Genomic DNA, 23,304 nt, shown 5'->3' with positions numbered 1-23,304 from the left:
ATTCCACAGTATTTTTTAAAAAATGCCTGTGATGTATTGCAATGAAAAAGAGTGCTAAACAACCACAGTTTTTATAGTCTACAAGGCAGATGTAATGTGTGTGAGATTATAGCCTATGCTGTAAGTAACACTAGTAGTAGGGCTGAAAAAAATTTGGTTATATTGAGCTATATCTAGGGGATTACCTAAAACACTGGACAAACCAGCTGGGGGAAAAACACTTCAGCTCAACAATGTAGTTTTAACCAACTACGTATCATAAGCTTTGATTGTACAGGAATCTAAAAGTCTCCAAAGAAGTCTGTTAAGAGTCTCTTATAAATGTGAACCTGGGAGACCAACTCCCCTCTGTGATACAGTCAATAAAGCAGAATGAGCAACCGGTCAAAGGAGGAAGGAGTTCTATAGATTGTCAACTTCAGATAAGTCTGGGCAATGGGCCGGTGCAATTGGCAAACATTCCAACACTCGACAAACTATATTTCCACCCAAAGTATTGTCGCTTTGTCCAAGCAGTCATGGCACTGTTCGACAAGGCAAGGAAGTCTGCCAAATCTTTGTCATTCAGTTTGAAATGCAAAAAAAAAAAAAAAAAAAAAAAAAAAAAAAAACACCCACAGACCACTGCTTTCTCTTTGAAAAGTCAGCCTCTGTCCATGACATGCCTTATCATCATTGTATATCTCTCTTTTGTTCTGTAAAGACACTGCCAGTTGTTAAAGCATCTTTCATCCCTGAATCCACATCTCAATACAGCTATAAATAATTGACCTCTAACATTCCTCTCACGCCCTGCTTGTTAGAGTCAGGCATTACACAGAAATAATGGCCTCAAGACTTGGTCTGATGACAAAAACAAATTTACAGTGGTCTAAATTCAGAGGTGTTATTCCGGTATTATCAGAATCGAAAATACAGGCAAAAACTGTACTTTTACAATTGAAAACTTCCATGATTAAGATAAACTGACACGGATTATGTACAGCATCAGTTACAAGGTGAGATTAACTTTTTTTTCTCCCTTTTCCAGCCCACGGTCCCTACAGTTTTCTGTTTGATGAGCTTGGCCAACAATAAGATTTAGCACTGGGCATCTACAAAGAAACCGCTGTGAATAACAGTGAAGTAGGAGAGCACTTTTAAAAAGAGAGGGAATAGTAATAACTGTCAAGCGCTCTTCCTGCTTGTATTTAGGAGTGCTGATTTCCATGTGGCCACGACGGCTAAAGCCTGGTATCATTCATTAATGCCCTGGCTCCTCATTACTGTCTTCTCACACTTTTGAAAGACTCATTACCTGCATAATGGAATAGTCTTTAGAACAGCCAGACCTTTCCTTAGTGTGAATTAATCACCTCCATGCACAGACAAAAAGGGAATTCTCTCGTTAAATATTAAGAAACTTCAAACTCCAGTCTTCTTCTTCTTTTTTTTTTTTTTTTTTTCAAACTTCTACCTTATCAACACAGAAGCAGTGGATGTGCTTCTTCAAGTGCACAGTTAGGGACGGTTAGATTGCCCCTGTGACTTTTCTGTCTGTACCAGCCCAATATGGAAAAGAGCAAAGGAAGAGAAGAAGAAAGAGATGTACTTACAGTTGACTGTGACTTTTACTGTCTTGGTGTCAGGAGAGGCGATGTCATTTAAAGCACTGCATTCGTAGTCCCCGGCTTGGTCCCTTGTGATGCCAGTGATGTTTAGATATTCACCGCTGTCATATTTCCTTGCTGGAAATAGAAAAATAGAGACAACAGAGTTATATCTAGATGAAACATAGACAGGGAAAATGCTAACACTATACTTGGATTTGGATTCCAATGATGATACTCAATTATCAGGTGGCAAAAATGAGCTACTCAAAGTGTCATTTGCATATCTGCTGCATCTCTACAGACTATGTAGAGACCTTGACTTGACCTTGACCTTAGCCCCATCCATTAAACATAACCAAAAATTTTATCGCAATCCAAATTTTAACCCTAAGCAAGCAGAAAACCACTAAGAATAGAAACCTGGAACTGCCTGAACCTGGAACTGCTTCTACACCGCCATAGCCCGATGAGAGTGGATATGTGAAACATATGAAAGAGCTAAAGACTGACATCCACACTCCCTGAGGAACAACTAGATACCCAACGTTCAAACATAGTCAAGAGGAAGCTGTTATCACAACCAAAGATTGATGGATTAAAGAAGCACTGGCCAACAAACCAGACATTGTAGTAATAGACAAGGAGTAGAAAACAACAGTGGTGATAAATGTAGCAATTCCCAGTGACAGGAACATGAGATGCCAAAGAAGTACGAGGGAGTGAAGGAGGAACTGGAGAAGATGTAGAAAGGCCAAAGTGGCCCTAGTGGTGATTCAAGGCTATGAACCCCAAACTGAGGCCAAAATTTACATCTTTTTTCTCCATTTAACCTAGTGTTTTCCACCCTTGAAAACAAAGATTTTCAAAAACCAAGGTGTCCAAGGTGTGTAAGTCTGAAGCTGCTGGCCTGGAGCTTTCTGAAAATAAGACTGTCATGTGATTTTCTCTTTTTTATGAATGCTTCATCACTGCATCATCGTTATGCAGAGTGGAAGCTGCATTACCATGCAACATGCCAAACAGGGAACTTTGTGGGCACTGGTCCGTGTAGATGGCAGGTTTTTGGAAAACGGTGGAAATGCTAGTGTGGTGTAGTGTGGATGGGAGCCCAAAATGGCATTTTTGGATTTATCCGGCTTAGTGTGGACATGGCTTGAGAAAATGTCTCCACCAGATTCCAGGTATAACAAACTGACATCTCTGTCCAGAAGAGTGCAGTGCTAAGAACAGCCATCAGACTCCCATAGATAGATAGATAGATAGATAGATAGTCAGACAGACAAATAGAAAGATAACCGTACTGGACATTATTAAAATTGAAGTCATCCAGTTTAGCAGCAGATGTGACATGTCTATGTACTCTACTGAACTCTTGATTACCCCTCTGGCATACTGAAATAGCAGTGGATTAGCAGTGCATTGATTTATCCATACTGATATGGTGGCAGCAAATAAAATAATGCTATACTCCCCGTCAGCTACAGTACTCATCATTTACTCAGCTCCACACTGCACAGTTAGAGCTCCTTCCTGGAACACAGTCAAGCCGGATGGCTGAATGCACATGTCAGTGCTTTACAGCTGGCTAACAGTGCCAAAGGCAATGATAACGAACACTACCACAGGCATATTGGCAGGGGCATAGTGCACCTGAAATTTTGGAGGAAGCGCAGATTCACACAAACATGTCCACAATGCAAAAAAAGAGATGATACTGTAAATGCTAACATGCCAGTTATTGGTGGTACATACATGTCAAAATATATCCTGGTAGTGCCAAATCATTGCTGGTGGGAACTAAAAATGTGAGAACTAGGGAGAGTGAAGTACTGAGGTGTGATCTATGACACAGTAAGAATCGCCATGACTATATATTACAGATAAAAAGCAGCAAAGCCTCCCCAGTTTTTTTTTTTTTTTTTTTTTTTTTCAGAACTGGTGGGTGAGGAGATATAAGTCTGAGGGAGGCGCATGATGTCAGTGCATAGCCAGTGTGAGGAAAAACTTTCCAGAAAAACAAACCAATATTGCAACCCTCCGGCATCCATTGTGATACCATATTTCTGTATTCCTCCAATAAAATCCCCACCCTGAAAACAACAAATCAATGCTACCCCCATGATCAGCTCCAGCAGTCTTGACTGTTGGTCATTTGCAATACAAAATAAACTGATTTTGCTCTGTGTGATGTTTGGTGTGATCTGTCAGGTTTACAGTCCAAATCTCACTAATGACCGCCAGTGAGCCTCCTGCAGGCAAATGTGATCCAATTACGAAAATTAGGCATCTGCATTTATCATTGATATGTTAATTATCAAACAATGATTTATTATTTCTCAATTTGGAAAATGTTTATCTCCTTTTAAACCCCCTCAGAACCAAAGAGATACCAACCAGCCAGGGTTTTTCATGATGACTGCCATCAAATAAAAAACGAGAATCAAATCAGAATGCTGACAATAAAAGCAATTTGACTCGACATGCTTGTCTAATAAATGGTTATAGAATCTCAGCAGGTAGAATTGTGGCTGTATTAGAGAGAGTGAGACACACAAAGGTTCTCCCTTAACCACAATTAAATTTCAATGCCGTGCTGCTCAGTGTGAAATCTATTTATATACTACTCTTCAGAGAGTGTAATGGTGGGTTTGGAGATGATGTGTGGAGGGGTTTGGAAGAGATGGGGATCTAGCACGGTACACAGTCAAGCAAAACCCGGCTCAACATACTGATCAGAAGGACATGGAGACGAGACACTGACTCAGCAATATCTCATAACAGAAGAGCCACATTCAAGACAATCCACGCTCCAGGAATGGAAATGCTGCCGTTCTGCTTCTGCCACTCTTTTCTACGAGTGACGAATGCTTATATAATTCCACTGCCTTATACCGCAATGCTGGTGGCTTTTTATCGGCTAACTACTATGTCAAAAACTTGAATGAATCCCCGAGGGCAATGTCGATAATGAGTTTTCCTTTCCCTGGTCACGCTGCTGTGGCAGGTTCGATAGAGTCCAGGAGCCTCGGGACAAGACAATGCTGGCTACATAAACAACCACAAAAGCTAGAAAATATTTGAAAAAGCGATCCATAAAGGAGCAGTGGAAGTGTCTGAAAAACAGATCCTTTAATATGCAAAGAGAGCAGCACAACACACTTTTACACTTATGTTTTTTTTATACGTATGTTTCAGTGAGCCCTGCACATAGGACAAAGCTAGATTCAATTACATTCATTTTGAGTGTCTAAATATTGCCAGTCTAGCTTTTTTTAATGGATTTTTGTGGCCCATTAGTGGTTACAGTGTGCCTAGTCCCTTCATAACATACAACGATCCATGTTACAACTCATAACACTTACGCAGCAGGGTTATGGATTATGCAAGAGCTGAACTACTGGCTTTCACAGGGCTTCATGTCTCACTACCCTATGTGGATTTTTTCCCTACACACTAAGTGCTCGCATAACATGGTTGACCTATACCCTGCACTTAATGCACTGCTCCATTGTCTTTTATCTATAATAGAGAGTTATGATACACAATACATGGAAATCCACTGTGCACACTTAAGTCTTTCTGCTGTAGCAATGAAATCAAAAGCACTGACCCATGAGGCAAGTGTGCTTGATGTTTTCAATATCATTTGCCGAATGGCTGGAGCAACTGCAGCTGGCTGTCAATGGAAAGTACCATGTTTTTTCTTCCAGATACAGAAACATACATTACATACATAGTGTGAGTGCAGGGTAATTACTTTCATTCGCTTGTATGGGGGTATAATTATAGGGTTACACTCATTTAAGTCCAAAAATTAATCAAATTCGAATTTAAAATGTATGCATGATTTGTTGACACTGATGTGTGGCAAGATCACTGCTTCATTTTTTCCCTTCTCTTCACTGAGAGCGGTGACTGTCAACTGGCGGCCCCCAGGCCACACCCACTGCCTAATATTAGGAAGGAGGAAAAAAATGTCGTCCAGAATTATTCAGTATTTTCTACACTGAAGCAATACTAAAAACAACTGACATGAAAATTTTAATAGGAATGATTTACCGCCCACATTATGTACATTCGACCTGTGCGTTCTAAAGACGCTCTGGTCCACAGCTGTCCAAGACACATGTAGACTTAAAGTTATGGTCATTATGCTCATGTGTTTTATTGTTCACACTGATTGTCTTACTGTGCAGCTGCATACGCTTGGGTTTCATTCTAAAAAAAAAGCCCTCCCTTAAAAATGCCATAATGAGATCATATGAGTGATATACTGGTATTGATGATAACTGTGATACTTAAAACATGAATCATGAATTTGTTAATAATACAGTATGAATATGATGATACTGTCACTAAGCCTCTCTCTCCAACACCGCCGTTTTTTCTTTTCTTTTCTTTTTTTTTTTTTTTTTCAAAATTGCTATAGATATTGCAATAATATTTTTAGCATGAATTCTTTTGGCCATGATAACTGTGTAGTGAAAATCTGATATTGCATGATATGAGCAATAAAAAAGAAAACAATATAGGATCACATAAGATCTGAGGTATGAAAACATTAGTTAAAGTAAGAACTAAGATAAGCTTACATGAAACAAGAACTGAGCTGATCTGAGATGAGATGTGCTGTGATGAATTGTGGAAAACGTAAGGTTTTTAATATTCTGCGTCTATATGTTCCCAAATCAGATTGCAATGCTGGTTAATAAATAATAATTAAAATAATAATTTTGTGATTGACAAATTCTGTTCACAATTTTGTTGTGTGTTTCTTTAAAGTGGTTTAAACTTAAAGACTGGCCATGCAGTAGCCTATATTTAACCTACCATAGGCTTTAATTAGCAAAGTAGAAAAGTAGACTTGAATTAACAAAGTGTCTTTCTATGTCATTAATTAGACTGCTGGTATCTACATTAGCCCTAAAAATCCTGCTCTTGAAAAATTCATGAAAAAGCATATCATTCAACCTCTTATCAAGTAAATCAACTGACTAAATCTTACGACTTAAATGTGAGACAGTACTAGAATATTGCATATTTCTAATTAACATGAGTGAAGAAGGAGCTGAAGCATAATTTATTCTTTATATTTGCATAAAAGAACATTCTTTTTTTCCCCAAAAAACTCGTTATGTGGAGCCATAATTGTCTCCAACAAACTCAACACTTTTTTCATGCCAATCCATCTTGATTTAGTGACGATTCTAATGACTGTATTATTATGTAAGATGGTATTATGATTGAAATTGTGGGCATTCATTTTTCAAATGCTAAAACGTGTTTGTGAGAGGCTGGTAGCAAAACGTTTCCATTTTGTTTTAGTTTTGTATGTTGTATGTTGTATGTTTTACTATTTGCTTATATTTTCTTTAGTTTCAGCTTGTTTCTGTAATGCTGTAACGCCAAGTTGGTACTTTTGCAGCATGTTCTGTAAAGACGTGTGTGTGCTGCCAAGTTGTTTTGCTTGTGATTTGTCAATGTGCTCTGTGACGCCCTCTCAGCCACAGCGCTTTACCTTCGAAAATGCGTTTGTTTGTTTTGGGATAACATACCTTCCAACATGTATGCCCCTGAATTGAGAGGATTAAGAGAAAATATTGGGACACCGACCAAGGCTCATAACACAATTTCACAGTGGTTGAGTTTAAACATTATTAACTGAGTCAATTGTGATCCTAGAATCAATGGAAGAAAACAGAAGTTCTTTCCTTTCTACTGATACTGAGTGAAGCTTGTATGACAGGGTGAAAAATAGGTCTGAAGTAGGATGTCCACATTTTATCAGCTATTCTTGCTTGACCGTATGGTGCCAAATATGTGCCAGAGGTGGCAGGTAGTATCACAGCCAGAGGATACACAATGCAATACATGGTAGAGATTCAGCACTCAATCTTTTTTTTTTTTTTTTTTTTTTTTTGTATAGGCTCATAAAGAGGGTGTTTGGGCCTTTGATGTTTGATGAAGAAAACAAACACAACTAGAAAAACCACCAGCTGCCAGTTTTCTCAGCAGCTTTTGATTACTTTTTGGATAGTATTTTGAATGACTTCCAGATGTTTCAAATACCAGAAAAACTTGTTGGACAGCTTACCAATCCATTACACTGCAGCTAAAGGATGCTTTATTTGTTTGTTAGCTGAGAAGTTAAAAAAAAAAAAAAAAAACCTTGTCACATTTTGCAGTGCAAGCATTTGCTTTTCTGTGGCTGTGGGATGACATAATAATATGGATTATCGCTGCCTGTCTGTCTCTGCTTGTCTCAGGTTCTTTCAACCCGGAGGTCACAGGTGCTTCCATTTGTGTCAGTCCTGATACTTAAGCTATTACTAAAATGTTTTTCTTACAGGTGTAAAACCAGGTGGAAATCAGAAAATGGAGTGATTCTTCATTAAAGGACTGAAGTACCTATCGGGGAAAGGCTATCCCCAGGTTCATTAGCCTCTCGCGTCACACTTTCACTCTGTTTCCCATTAATCATGGTGTCATTAAAAATAAACGAATATAACCATTGAGCTGGTCCAAAGAATCTTGGGTGTTAATGGTTCCGGCTCAAATGAGAGGATGCTTCTTATTTAGGTGTCATCCCCAGGCAGGAAGTAGAAAGTTGTAGACTGTAGGGCTGTCTCACTCTAGTGGGACACACTGGATGCTTCTTTTTGAGATACCTTCTTTTGGCCAGTTTTGTGGGAAGCACACAGTGATTCCCTCAGCAAAATGGGAAATCCCTAAATGCCTGGCAGCATCAATCTGTCCGACATCTGTTTCAATTAACAGCAGACGGACGTCCTGGTTCTAGAAATAGTATTCCCAGATACAATTTAAGGTTGTGAAAAATAACACACTTTAAACACTTTTTTTTTAAACTTAACTTATTAAAGGTGTTGGATAATGATTATGTAAATGAAGATTAAAAAAAAAAAAAAAAAAAAAAAAAAAACACCCAACAATCAATATCAGTATGAATTCCTATAAGGTGCTGAATAAAATAATTTGTTGCCCCATAAAAATATAGTGACTATGATTACAGTGTTTTTTGTTTTTTTTTTTTTTCCAGTTTTGGCAGGTCCAGAATGATGCTTCTGTTTATTTATGCCAGCAGCCTCAACACGTCAACTGACAAGACACTGAGCCAGTAGTACTACAGCGCTGGGCAGGATTCAAGCTGATTGCCAGTTAGGCAGTCAGTGAGGAAATGGCTGAGCAGGGCTAATCCCTCTGTTTCTCTGTTACCAACATTGGAGCCCTTACATGACAAAAACAAAGTGACAAAAACAGCAGCGACACAAGGTGAATCCAATCAGTTCAGTATCATTCATTGTGCATATGAACTAAAAGGAGTGAGAGGGGAGATGTGTCAATAACATCATTTGGCAACATGTTGACGACAATCAGAAATAATGTAATGGTGTTGCTACACTTCATGCCCCCACCGATATTTAGTAAGTTATGTTTTGTTTCATTAGCATTTCTATGGGCTTCAGCACTTGCTTCAATGTCATAAATGACAGGTGCGTCAGTTTTCCACATGAAATATAAATGCCATGTGTTTTCTTTCATGCAGGAATAAGACAGGTGGAGCAGTAAAATCACATCCATGCATCAAGGATTTGTCTGTCATTGTTGTTGATGAAACAGTTCATGACATCCCAGAGTCACCAGTGGCTGAGACATTGTACCACAGAGCTTCCCAACACCACTCAGGGTGGAATGTGAGGAAATGTGGCTCCATGCATCTATGAAGAGACTCCAGGGCTGCTGACACCATGACCCAACTCCTCACAAAGCTGAAGCTGTGCATGGATGCCTGTGCACAGATTTCACCACTCATGACTGAGCAAATTGATGGTGGTTTTAGCTGGAAAAAACAGAGTGCAAACTGTTGCTGTTTCAGGGCGTTGTTTCAGAACTGTGACTTGGACTCCTACGCCATTTGGTGAACAAGTATAGCTGGGTGCTCAGGTGATGCCACCACGAGGCACTCAAGCAGCTCCACCAAGACAATAAATGGGTCACAAAGTTCATCATGAACAGGTGGTGGTTGAAGACTGTACACAAGAACCTGACCTTCACATGAGTAAGACAGAAAGCTTTGTCTTCAAAAATGTTTTTCAACACGCAGCTCACAAGTAAAATGCAATCCAACCTCTCAATTTGTTGTGTTTCATTTACTACAACACATTCATCCTCTCAAGGACAAACCAATTGATTTACTGTTTACAAAGTGTTATATTCACCTCAACATATCCATTTTTTTCATCTGACATTATTGGTAGGGCCAAGTAGTTTGGATAGTTTCACAGTTATAGAATATGAGACCCTTGTTTCTAAAAGAAAACTGAGAAAACCCTTGACATGATGCATTAAGCAATCACACTGTAGCACTGCTGTGCCATGCCTGCTACATCTGCTTCAGCTAGTGGTTTTTACAGTTTTCTATCAGTCACAACAGTCCAGTTCTTCAGCTGTGCCACACGTTACTCTTGTTTTAGGAACAAATAAAATTCAAATGAGCTGAGATTTTCTTGACACAATGTGATTTTTTTAAATTAATTAATTTATTTTTGCCTATGGGCAAAAACTGAATTTAGCACAGCCAACATTGATTTATGAATACCAGATGCTCAAAGGCTTTACAAAATTGTTCTTGACCCTTTTCTTTCTCCCTATGTGTCTCCCAGATTGATTACCTGGTGACTGCAGCAATGACTCGTCCAGCCTTCAGCACCTTTTCATATCATCCTGCAGCCTGCCCCCCGCCCCCCTCCTGGCTGTCACTGCAGCTGGTGGTCATCTCTGTGCCGCTGCGCCCACACTGTGGCCCCCGACTCTCATCTTTTACCTTCACTTCAGCACATCCTGATCTCTGACTTCACCTCGTGAACTTTGTATTATGCAATCCAGAACTGTACATAATTGAGAATTATACATTGTTTCAGATAATTGGATCATAAACTTCTATCAAATCCTTGTCTTCTTCTATCTTTGTGGTGAAAAAGGAGATCAATTGAAGTGTTTTGCTGATGAGCAAAGAAAAACAATGTCTATGGCATAATATATGAGCTCTGGTCTGATTAGGAATACCTTACATCACTATAGAACCTGAGTAAAGCAATGCTTGGTTAAAGTGTCATACTAAGGGAGACCAATACATTATCTTCTCTTTTTATTCAGTGACAGTAGATCACAATTTGCCACCATTTTACAAATAAATTATGTATAATAAATAATAACATTAGAAAAGGACAATTAATTAAAGATGACAAATCCCTTGCTAATCTCAGTCACATGTTCTGCTCTTGTCCCAAGTTAATAAACTTCAAGTCGAACATATTTGAAAATATAAGCCAGGCTTATCATATGGTCATTGCCCCTAATGTTTTATCAGTTATTTTTGGTGCTCCACCTGATACTGGCCTTTCTGTTGCTACATGTTGAACTGGCCTTTAGAACTTTACTGGCCCGACATTTAAGGAAGTTCTTTATAACATCAAACTTGAGAAACTCAGATTCTCTCTGTTCTGCATTGTACTGACTGCTAAGGGAATGTAAATATTCAACTGTTTGTATTGCACTGAGTGCTGAAAGACTCAAAAAAAAAAAAAAAAAAAACTTAATAAAAAGATTGGGAAAAAAAACAGTAGTCCAGCAGGTGGTGGGGCACCACTCTGGTGTTGGTGTATCATCAGCACATCAAACACTAGCCCTGGTTCCCTGGAAAACAGCTCTCTTCCTGGAGTGTATGGGATTGAAGAAGATCCTGAGAAAGCAGATGGCACAGGAAACAAGTCTTTCAATACAAACAATCATATTTTCCTTCAAGGCTCAATCAAAACCTACTAATGCGCTAATACAGGGATATGTCCTTATTTTTGTGCATATTTGTTTGTGCATACAACATACACATGCATGGTCCCGTTTCAGGGCTACGCCACTAGCTTCCTAATTTTAATACATTATCTTAACACACAAAGTAATACTTCCATTATGAATGAACGTGTACAGCATGGGCTATAAGCCACAGTTCCTAAGATTTGTGTTTAAAGGTTTGCTGGCCAGCTAGCCCGGTCTATCACTGGTAACGTCAACATTGCACAAGTAATCAAAATCCTTAGAAGTACATAGCTACGTGCTGCACAATTTCTTCATGAATGCAATACTCACCAGGAATGATTCATCCCTTGACGCTGATCTGTCTGGCCTCAGTCATGTCCACTTGACCGCGAGCGCACGTTATGTTACGCGTTATGTTACAAAAGCTTTGGAAACTGATGACACTGTTCTGCGTGGAATCCTATGCTGGTTATGTGAAGTTTCCTTGGATGGTTGTCTAAATTTATATAACCTTTTGGACAAAAACAGAATATCCTAACGACATGCCAAGATGATGGGGAACCTTCTTGCAAATGAGAGACAAACAATATGTGTTCTTGTACCCTCCATCAGAGAACTGAGATTAGATAAAGATTGTAGAAGGTTACCAGTCAGCTAAGCATCCATGTACTGTCGCTCAGCTGGCAAGAACAATTGGGAATACCAAAGATTCACAACAAGATTGACACATCACATCCAAACAATAGTATAGTGTATGGTACAGATAGCTGAAGCAGCTGGGAACAGGAACGCTGGTAGATCATTCAACAAAAAGCACGCAGGCTCAAAATGTAAAGATGCATTCTCTTTTCTTGTCTTGGAGAGAAGGTTGTTCTCTGAGACAATTAAGGAAGAATTTACTTGGCATCCTTGGATATGATAATCACCTTTTTCAGTTTTCACAATTCCAACACTGTGAGCAGTAGATCCAGTGTAGCTGGCACGTTCATAAGAGACAGGTGTGAATAATAATAACACCAACATTTAACAGTGCCCTTCAACGATAACTACAGGTGGCACCTAGGCTTCCAATTAAACTGATGGAGCTGAATATGCCAATTTGCATGGGCCCACAAGAGTGAAGATGATTGCATTGCCTCTGTGCCATTTGTGGAGTGTTGTGCTGATGATTCAGCATGAAGACACCCACTAATGATATCTCTAAGATACTCTGAAATTTGTAAGCTTAGCTGAAAACAAGCTTCAAAGAGTAATGAAATTGTCAAAGATACTGAAGTGCCAGGTACAGGTTATGAGAAATAAATAATTCAAGAGGACTTATGTCGTCAATCTAGTTTATAACATGAGCCTCCTGATTCAGATTTTTTTTTTTTCACCACTGAACAACCACACACATTGAATAGATGTGAAATTCATCCTACTTGAACAACCAAGTTAAAATGGATAAATAATGATTTTTTTTTTTTTTTTTTTTACTTGAATGGGCACACATCCATTTGAACATCTAATTAAGCCAGTAGTCTGGCTTAATAAATGAAAGCAAATGTATTTTTTCATGTGGGAGCATCCTATCCAGCATCTTGTGCAGGCAGCATAATGGTATTATCGATTAAAGCAGGAAACGGGGCTTACAAAGGTCATGGAAACCATTAAGGTACTGCATCCATGGCATATGCTCTGAGGAAGGTTACATATTTAGCATTTCAAACTTTACAGTACAGTAAACCAATTAGAAATAGAACAGATATCACACGTATGATGAAAAATTGCATAGAAAAAAAAATGTTTTGACATGATTGTGGTGTAAATAATGTAAGGTTCTTCTACTTCAGTATCATGGGACCTGACATGGGTTGTGTGTATGAATGTGTTCAGGGAAATTTGAAAGACTGACAGACGCTCCTCTCACCTGAGGGAGATGTCACTCCGAGCAAATTAAAGAAATCATAGCAAGGTTAATTTCACATTCAGCGCCAACACTGGCTAAGTGCCATCGCAGTAAGCAATTTCCCACATTGTGTAGGGAAGCTGTGAGTACACTTCCTTCAGGGCTGCAATACGCAGATAGGGCAGGCATCACTGAAGAATCCATTATAGCATAGAGCTGCATTTTCTACATCAATTTATCCTTTTAACTCTTGAAAATGGAGAACAACCCACGCCGCTGCATTGTGCACCGCTCCCTTCTGGCCTCAGCTTAAGGTGTGGGCCAGAACCAGGGGCAGAATCATGCTACACACTGGGTCTGCCTGAAAAACAGTCTGTTTGTCTGCCTTGACACATAACCTCTACCCAGCTCCCTGGCTGTCAATCTGAGGCCACTAAAAGCCAGAACTAGCCCTAAGTTGTATCTGACAGCATGAAGCGCAACCTCTGTGACCCATGGAATTATCTTACCGTTACTTTCCGGCTTGAGATATTTAGCCATATGTGGTCAGGGAAATAAAATTTGAGGTGCTAGAGATAGGATTGAGAGCTCAGTGTGAGTTTGTAGTTAGAAAAACAGCTTGGACAGGAAGGACAGGATCACTGTTTTTCCACAAGCTCACTGAGTAGCCAGTCAAAGAAAAAAAGTAGCCCATTAGAATTGAAATGAGGACTTACTCCCACAGGGGAAACATATTTGTTGCAAAAGCTTTATTTGGGTGTTTTTACGTGCCTAAAGAGTCCTTGATTCCAATCAAAATGTTTTTCCTACTCATTATTGAATGATTTAATGTACGTACGCTTTAAACCTGAATGGCTTTTTCCCACTTTAGTAATAGGGCATCAAGCATTGGTATGTAAAGGACCACTTTAGGTACTGGGTAGATGAATACTGGCAACAACTGTTACAGTCACATGCAAGCAGTCTGAAGCATGCAGCAGAAATTTAGCTTTCACTTGTGCTTTCACAATGAGAGGCTGTATCAGATTGGAGGAGATGCAACAGGAGCAAAATATTCTTTGCACTGGCACTGTGTCAAATCAAGTGAAGTGTGGCCAAAATCAAAGCAAAGCTCCTGATATCAATACGGCTATCAGATTTAGGAGAACACCCCATATTCAAAAGCAACATTACAATTAAAAAGTGTCCAGCTGGAAAGGGGAGCGTAATTGGCTATCTGACAGGCAGCTGCTGCTTGTAACAGTGCAGGACTCGTGCTGGATGAATGGATGTGCAGGCTGTACTCATTTTGTGAAGTCTAGTCTGTTTTGTCACAAGAAATATTTGAAGTGTAAATGTATCTCTGGAGTGTGAAAAAACACTACACTTTATTTCTATATTGTTATATTGTTATTATTACTATTTCTACTATATTTCCAGGGATCAACATTTTTTTTTAAGATCTACCAATTATCATTTCACAGACATTCCATTAAAGGCATGTGCCGACTGAGCATCTCTAAGCTGCAGCTAAGCAGCTGCATAGGGAAGTGTTGGATATTATCCCGCTGTTGATATGTGAGAACTGAATTCCCCTTTGCACCACCTTTGCAGCATCTTTATCTTTCACCTCCCATTGTCTTAAAACATGCACAAGTTTCAGCACTGAGCAGCATATCGCTTTCATTGTAAACTTTGAGAATAAAAACCCAGTGCTGAATGAGGGATCCCTGGTGAACACACTGCCAAAAACTTGCTTTGCATCTTTTAAAGAGCTGCCAAACTCCAGCGTGCCATGGCAGCCACCACTCAAGGTATGTACCAGTGATGTAAATTCGAATTTGAAATATTCATCACACAGTTTGCATTGCAACTGACTCTTTCGTGTCTTATTTTGTTTTTTTTGTTTTTTTCTTTTGCTGGAGAGCTACTCAGTGCATTTATGCTGTTACCACGCTCAGCTCAGGACCAAACGAGCGCTGTTGAATCTAGCTTTAAGTTAGCTATAGTATTCCCAGTGAGCTGTCATTGTAAAGGACACTGCCAGGACTGATGCTGTCTGGTTCCTCAGGGTGTGTTTTGGGGGAGGATTTCCTCATGCAAGTAAATGGAAAGCTAAATCAAAACATATATGTAGTCAGTAACCGTACAGTAGCTGCTTGGCAAGAGAGAGAGAAATGTGTCCCAGCCGAGTCCTATCACAGGAAACAATCAAATATGTATTCTAGTATTCTAGTCAGCCTTTTTCAAAGGTCACTTCTATCCCGTGGATTCAAATCTCAATGGAAAAAGCTTATCAAAGCAATTTTGTCCAGCCAGCCAGCCATCCAGCCAACCAGACAGGACTGGAACAAGCTATGTTAAAGGCTATTTCACCCTCCTCCCAATGACCTATGAATGAGTGGTGAGGAACCATAGCACAGTTCTCCATGCGTAGGCAAAGCAGTGAAAGGCTGACCTGACACCCAGACTACTGTAAGCTTTAAGAGTAAAGTAAGTAGGGGTGTCAAGAGCTAAATTAATAATGACAGAGAGGCTACTGGCGGTCTTACCACCATGTTTCTTCTAATAGTATTTTTTAGTTGGATTTAGCTTTTATTTAACAAGGCAAGTTGACTTAGAACATGTTCTTAATTACAGCAACAGCCTAGGAGAGCAGCTGCAGACAGAGTTAGCAAAGAGAGTACATTCATATACACAAACTAAAGAGCATCTCAGTAATGGAGTCTTCTCTGTTGGCTGTTGAGCAGCCTCACTGAACAGTTGGGAGTTGAATGCCTTGCTCAAGGGCAAATTAACAGCAGTTGATCAAGGTGGGAAGAGCATATATTTTGCATGCCCAGATTTCACTGGTGGATCAGGGAACCGGTGCCAGCTACTTCTCATTCTCAAGCTTGGCTCTATTATCGTGAGGCAATCACCCCTGAATCCTGAGGACTTCACTGTCAAGCAAAACCAGAACGTCACTGTAAACTGACCATATATTTTGACACGGAAAATCAAGTTATTATATACAGCAGCAATATTTCCTTAAGCACATTGAGCACAAGACACACATTGGCAGGATTCCCACTATCTGCAGCATGTCAACAAAGATAATCTGTCTGTAATAAATACTAACTTCTGCATGCATCTTTCTCACTGTAGAATACCCACTGACTTTATATGCATGCATATTGAGCCAAATTATCGTCTCAATAAACACTTTATGGCCACACTTCACTGGATGCCTGAAGTTTATTATTAGCTGGCAGTTTGGCGGTTGGCAGGGAGGGGAGAGAAGGGAAAAAAGGCAAACAAAAAAACAGTTGGAGAGGGAATAGGAACTTGACAGTCAGTCAGGGCAATTTATCATTCTGTCAAACTTCACTGACTGCTTCTGCGGAACTATCTACAGTACACAAAATCTCTCCCCAAAATGTCTGAATGCTGAAGAGAGTGAGGCCAGCGAATAAAACCTGCCATGTGGGCAAGTTTGTCATTTCAGAACCATTTCACCTGCTTGGCCTCAAGTCAGAAAGAGCTACTGAAACTAACAAATACAAATGTCCAATATGTCATTGCAATGTTTTGCATTAACTGCTCAATGACTGTTGTTGTAGCACTGGATTATTTCAGGTTTGAAAATCACTTTTCCAAAAAAAAAAAAAAAAACTATTCAGTAAAAAGTGAGTTCTTAGATTTTCAAAGGCTCTCAATGAAATAGTAGTATTAACTGCATCTATCCCATTCAGTAGATGGCTTGTCTTCTTGTAGATGCCCACAATCTGTTCCAAGTGTTTTTTTGTTTTTTTCATAGTTCAATGTATGTCTGCAAGCACTGGATGGATTGCTCATACAGTATTTAGAGGTTCACATTTCAAAATGCTGCGATTGCATATTCATGTTGCCTTATGTAATGGCTGAAGCAGATTGCTCTGCATATCCAACAGAGTTAATGGAATTCCATACGATAGGTGATTAGCCTATTACAACCTTTCAGTTGTACCATGTCCTTTGGACAAATCGCCATTACTGCAATAACTGACTCATAGATCCCATGCCAAATGGCTTCTTTTTTGATGTGCTTGGAGACAGTCTGTGATTACATTTAGTCCCAGGCCCTTTCATTTGACCAGCATATCATTTCTTCCCTGGCATACTTCAAAGTGTGGACACTTCAAAGTAGAATGAGTGACTGCCACTCGGACTCTGAGGATGGCTCTTTTGATCATCTTCTGAAAACTCCCCTAACGCAATCAGGGCAAGCACGCCAGAGAGGAGGATTTGACAGCCATAAGATAAATGCAGTCATCCTCACAGCTATCAGATAAGCACAGCATGCTCTAATCCATTAATATGAAAATGAGGGAGGACAGAGGGGGGGGTTGGAGGCTCACAGCAAAAGCTAAATGCGTCGGAATGAAGTTTTCAAAGCGACTGTTCAGCATTCAAAGCACTTAATGGTGTATGTGTGCTCAGGCTAGCAGCAACCTAAACAACAACAAAGATATTACTTGTTAATGCACCTTAAATGATGGTTTGCAAAAGTCAATCAGATGACCCCCTGCAGTGATAAGAATAGCTTTTTTTAAATTATTTTTTGAACCAAAGTCCTCAGCTCCTCATCAACATCTTTGATTAACACAATAGCAGAATGTGCACTGGCAACACAATGGCTGTTAATTTGAGGCAGCAGTATAGACAAATAGCTTTTTGGAATGGAATTCTACATATTTTGTGAGGATGGGCAACATGAACTCTAATGCATTTTGATTTCATTTAGTTAACTCACTCTCCACCTTCCTCCTTACATGCACTCAAGTCTCTCCCTCTCTCCACATATATCCACTTTCGTTCATTATTACATCCATCCATTCCTTTTCCCCTGCCTGTCTCATGGATCCTTTCATCTATCCCTCCATGAATCTATCCATCCAGCCACCCTCCCTCCCTCTGTTCATCTGTATAACATCCATCCCTTCTCTCCTCCCGCTCCTAATTCCATCTATCATCCGTCCATCCCATCCTTGCTTCCCCCCTCCCTCTCTCTCATCCATCCATCCATTAGCATAGCAATGCAAGAGGTGAACTGAACTCACCTAATGGGGTTATGTGTCTCCAGGAAATGGTGGGCTCAGGTTTCCCACTGGCTGTGCAGATGAGCGACACGTTGCTGCCCTCGTTTACTGTGATGTCGGAGGAAATGTCATATATCTTGGGAGGAACTGCGAACGAAGACAAAGGAAACAAATACAAGGTTACCGTTGCAAATCTGTGAACCCTGCTTCACCCGACGATATCATTTGCAAAGTTGTCAGACGAGTGTTGTATTTTTTCTGTAAGCGGAGAGATGAGTAAAGGAAGGTCAAGAGCATATTCTTGGAATGGAAAGTGCTCTGTATTGTAGTTTTAGCTGAGAGTTATACAGTAGGTTATACTTAAACGACTCCTTGCTTAGGGTGGAATCTTAATTTGGTTGCTGTAAGTATTTCATATATCTAAATAAGCCCTTAGAAAAGTTAAGTGTTTTGAAAAAGAAATGCGAAGTTCTCCTCTATTGAGGATGGCTCATCAACAGTCCCTGCTGGACATCACTTACAATTATAACTGGCAAGTTTCTGGGCACTTAAATCCTCTTGGAGCTTTGATGTTAAAAGCTTCGGTATTTAGACTGTTCAAAACACAAGACACACATACAGCCACCCACAAAGGCATTCAAACACACGGAGGCACAACACATGCATGTGCGCACACACACACACACACACACACACACACACACACACACACACACACACACACACACACACACGGGCACACATAAAAACCACATGCGCGCACACACATTCACACACACACATTCGCACACAGGCTTATGAGACTATTTTAATCGGCAAGATTTGTATCTCTGAGAGAGCTTTTCTGCAGTGGCTTCTGCTATTTAATGGTCCCTTAGTTGACTGGGGTTTCAAGCAAACTATTCTAACCCCCGATCCCTCCTCTTGATGCCTGCTAAAAACTGTCAAAGGAAAAGTTGAATCAACAATTTCCCCAGTTACTCTTTAGACCCGGCACCCCACTTGGAGTCACATGCTCTCTTTTGTGATTTGAACTCTGTCCAATTTGGCTGCAGCCGCTCTCACTCATCTTTTCACTGCTGCTAAAAGCACACAATAAGAACATCTCTCTCTTGCACAATCAAATTTAATTTTCTTCTTTCCACCAATTCATGCACAATTTTATTCACTCCTCGCGGATTAGGAAAAGCATTTATGGTGAAGACTTATTCGGCTCATCGTTTAAAAAAAAAAAAACGACACACAGTTATCATGGTCTAAACAATGTAACTTAATCGTCCATCAGTCTAGCCATTCTTGCATAAACAGTGTGCCAAAATAACCTCACTGCAAGTACAGTATGTAAACTAATCATGTAGTTAGAGCAAACAGCCTGCACTCAAATAGAGGAAGATGGATCATCACAATAATCAATCCTAATATCACTGCTACCTCTGAGCTCAAGGAGAAAATATGTATGACTCACAGCTGGCATCATCCCAGCCCGTACTGACCAAATCAAACACAGCTACAGCCCTCAATGATATGACAGCAGGCCCAAGAAAACATTCTCACTGGTGATGTTTACTGTTTTGTGTGGCGGGTGTCATTTTTTGATCAGCAGATCTGGATCTAAATGAGATGAAAGTGGCAGACCTTTGGTGGGAAAGGACCGGAGGCAGTGTTGAATCTAGGTTATTGCTTGTCAGACTCTTGTGTTTACTTGCTGTAGGACCCCACTGTTGACACATCTCCTCAGTGTCTGATAGCACAAAATTGAAAATGTTGGGGTTGTCTACTGATCCTATCTCGCCAAAGAAGGGGACCGAGAGGGTTTTCAAAGGCTCAGAAGAGGAGCCCTTGGTCTTTGAGCTGAGAGCTAGCTGAGATACTTTAGTCTATAAAACATTGTCAGCTCAGGCAAGAGTATAGCAATCGAGTTGCAGAACTTAAGTACAAGATGAATACCTATCAGTCAAACTTTTAACATTGAGATGCAAACTTTTATCATGTATGGAACAGGGCTTTTTGAGGGCAACAGCACGGTAATTTATTCCACAGACGACAAACTATGACCCTGTAATTTGTTCCTTGTCCTTAAAAACTAATGGAGCAGAACAGTATGCAAGCATTCTGTGGCGTGACTGGGTGTGATCTCAAGCAAGACTGCTTAAGATAATAAATGAGACAATGTGCACATAAAACGTAACTCGGTCATCTGTCGTTTCTCATTCAAAAACTGCATGCTAAACAAGATCTTATATAAGTGGAAGTCTCGTTGCTAGGTTACAGTGCTGAGACATTGCGAGCTCTGTTGCTGAGGGGCCATAGGATGGGCACTCGATACTGAGAGCTGAGAGAGGTTCCAGTGGACCGTTTGGCTAGTCGCAATTGAAATCCATTTGAAATTTCACATCCATTGATGAGAAAATCAAGTTGTCAAGTGGCTAAGTGAGCAAAAGTGTTCAATTTGAGATTGGGTTTGCTTTTGAGTCTCAGTTGTTATTGGAAGAAATGCTTTTTTGTGTATTTTCTGATTGAATCCTTATTGTTGATGTCACATCTTGCTTTGATGTGGATATACAGTATTCAAATACATGCGTGCATGTCTGTGTGTGTGTGTGTGTGTGTGTGTGTGTGTGTGCGCGCGTGTGTATGTGCATGTGTGCGGACACGCTTGAATTCATGTGGGAGTATAAGTGTGAATAGCCTGGACTGTCAATATAGCTTCACTTTACCGAAACACACTATACACAATGTTAGAGGTCAATAATGTAGAAGTAGATGCTCTTCACTGTCTTCACTTTACCTTTTCTAGCCCTATCATCCTCTGACAGTACTTCATAGCATTTGATGTGCCTGTGTGACTTGCAAAACCCAACCAAGTTACCTTGAAAGTTTGCATTGTTAACTATGTGTGTGTATCTTCTATGTTCTGTATGTTGTCTTTTTTACATCTCCACCTCTGAAAGCATCAGAGGCAGTCATCACTATGTTACCCCTTCAACAACAGAAAACACTGTAACCCTTCCCCCGGTACCCTCTGCAACCCCGGCTTGTTTTCTTTACGTGCTAATTCATTAACGACGCTATGATTGTCATGTTTGCCCATTCCTCTCTAATTTCCCCTTCTACAGCCCTGCGGGAGGTGCTGAGAGGGAGCTGCCACAGCTGATCTGGGCGGCGTCATCTCCCTCCCGGCAGACGCCCCGGGTGAATAAATAAGCCTCTAATGACGCCACCTTGAATTACGGAAATGCTTACAGCTGCACTATTAAAATGCAGGGGTTTTCTCCTGGAGCCGCAAAGTGGAATACACAGAACTGGGCTCTCGTATGAATTCTGACAGGCTTCTCCTGGCTGACTGCTGCCACTGAATCGCAGGACCACATTACTGGCTACGCCTACTGCCAGCCAGCTTTCCAATTACAGCACAGAGGGGAAGCCAGGCCTCCTGTTGTAACGGACGGCACTGCGGGCACAGGGGAGGTAGAGGAGCCAAGACGAGAAAAACAGAGGGGTGAGAAAGAGAGATTTCTCCTTTATTTTCTGTAATTCATATCCTCCATTTGTTCACCTCCATCCCACATATCCCGGAAGTAGATGAGGACAGTTTTAACTGCCCCAGGCATATCCCCCGGTCCACACACAGTCGATGTAATGATCTTATTATAAAGCAGATGCTTAACTGATCTGAGGACAGATAGTCTTTAATCAGTGCCATGCAGCACTTTGAAATTGGATTTGGGGGCAGATTTAAGAGTTTTATTTTTCGACTTTACTTGATGCAAGGAGATACAGTACAAGGAGAAATCCTGGTGATATCCTTGGATAGCTCCTTGTAATTCTCAAATTACCCCACTCTAAAGCATCCACAAATTATAGGTTGTTAGCAGTGACATTGATACAGGTGAATTATAATATACCTGTAAAATATACCTGTGGTTGCTTGGCGTAATATACACCTCAGTAATGAGACAGTTCCCACACAGCTATTCCTAAAGGTGTTCAATTCCCTCTCCTCGCTGCAGGCAGTAAAAACGAACCAACTTCCAATCCGTTAATTAGGTGTCAGACACGAAAACTAAACATAAACACTGACAGATTATATGACTCAAAGGGATTACCTCCATTTGCAGTGTCATAAAGCAGGCACAGATAATTCGTAGTACTTAACTTTGGGAAAAGTTCACCGAAGTAGAAAGCGAAATCTGTCAGTATTGGCAAGGTTTTCTCCCTGCTTGCTGGTGACATTTTCAACACAAACACATTCTTAGCAGCTGCAGAAACCCTGGACACCCAATTTAGAAGTTTTATCTTTTACTGTAATGATACAGCTGACTTTGTTTATCCTTTCATAATTATGAGTCCAGACCAATCTACTAATATTGCATTACAATACAACAAAAAAATCATATATAATTGAGGAAGAATCAATGAATATTTAGTGGTAGGTTGTCTTTTTGAATAGATGGTGTGTGGAACACAGACAGTACTGTACATGCTTGTGTATGTGCACATGCACATATATGTCAGCCTGTGGTTTAAATACAGTGCTTGACCAACAGCCCATAAACTTTGGAAGTTACTTCAGTTTTATCGCCAGTAGTACCTATAGCTTTTTCTTATAACTTTATTAAACATATCAATCTCAATCATTTTCAAGAGCAAAAAAACATAAAACCGTACAATAATAAAAAGCAATAAAATGTGCAGAAATAGGGGTGTTTTCCTTTCCTTTCCATTTATTTGAGCCCAGCAGCAAAAGCTGATGTAGAAAAAGTGCTGGCATGGCCGGGCCAACACATAAAACCTCATCAGCACTTATTGCTTGTCGGTTTTTGGCATCCCATCATATTTTAAGATCTTTTCACAGCTGAGATGTTGGATGGATTAATAAAGGAATTGTATTGTGAGGAGTGGTAGTAGATAGCAGACGGCTTAAAACACAAATAGATTCCCGTCAAGTACA

General features: G+C 40.1%; 1 protein-coding gene across 1 annotated transcript in view; it reads right to left on the bottom strand.

Moving 5' to 3' along the window:
• The window catches only part of negr1 (neuronal growth regulator 1), a 134,581-nt gene that overhangs the window by 47,287 nt on the left and 63,990 nt on the right, over positions 1 to 23,304 (bottom strand). The window contains exons 3-4 of the mRNA XM_030050179.1: positions 18,375 to 18,500; positions 1,596 to 1,727 (exon numbers count right to left, since the gene is read on the bottom strand). Coding sequence (XP_029906039.1) covers positions 1,596 to 1,727; positions 18,375 to 18,500 — 258 coding nt within the window. The remainder of the gene's footprint in view (positions 1 to 1,595; positions 1,728 to 18,374; positions 18,501 to 23,304) is intronic.

The sequence above is a fragment of the Myripristis murdjan genome, chromosome 4, assembly GCF_902150065.1.
Source record: "Myripristis murdjan chromosome 4, fMyrMur1.1, whole genome shotgun sequence".
Lineage (NCBI taxonomy): Eukaryota > Metazoa > Chordata > Actinopteri > Holocentriformes > Holocentridae > Myripristis > Myripristis murdjan.
The sequence above is the reverse complement of the archived record's forward strand: the minus strand, read 5'-3'. Positions and strand labels throughout refer to the sequence as shown.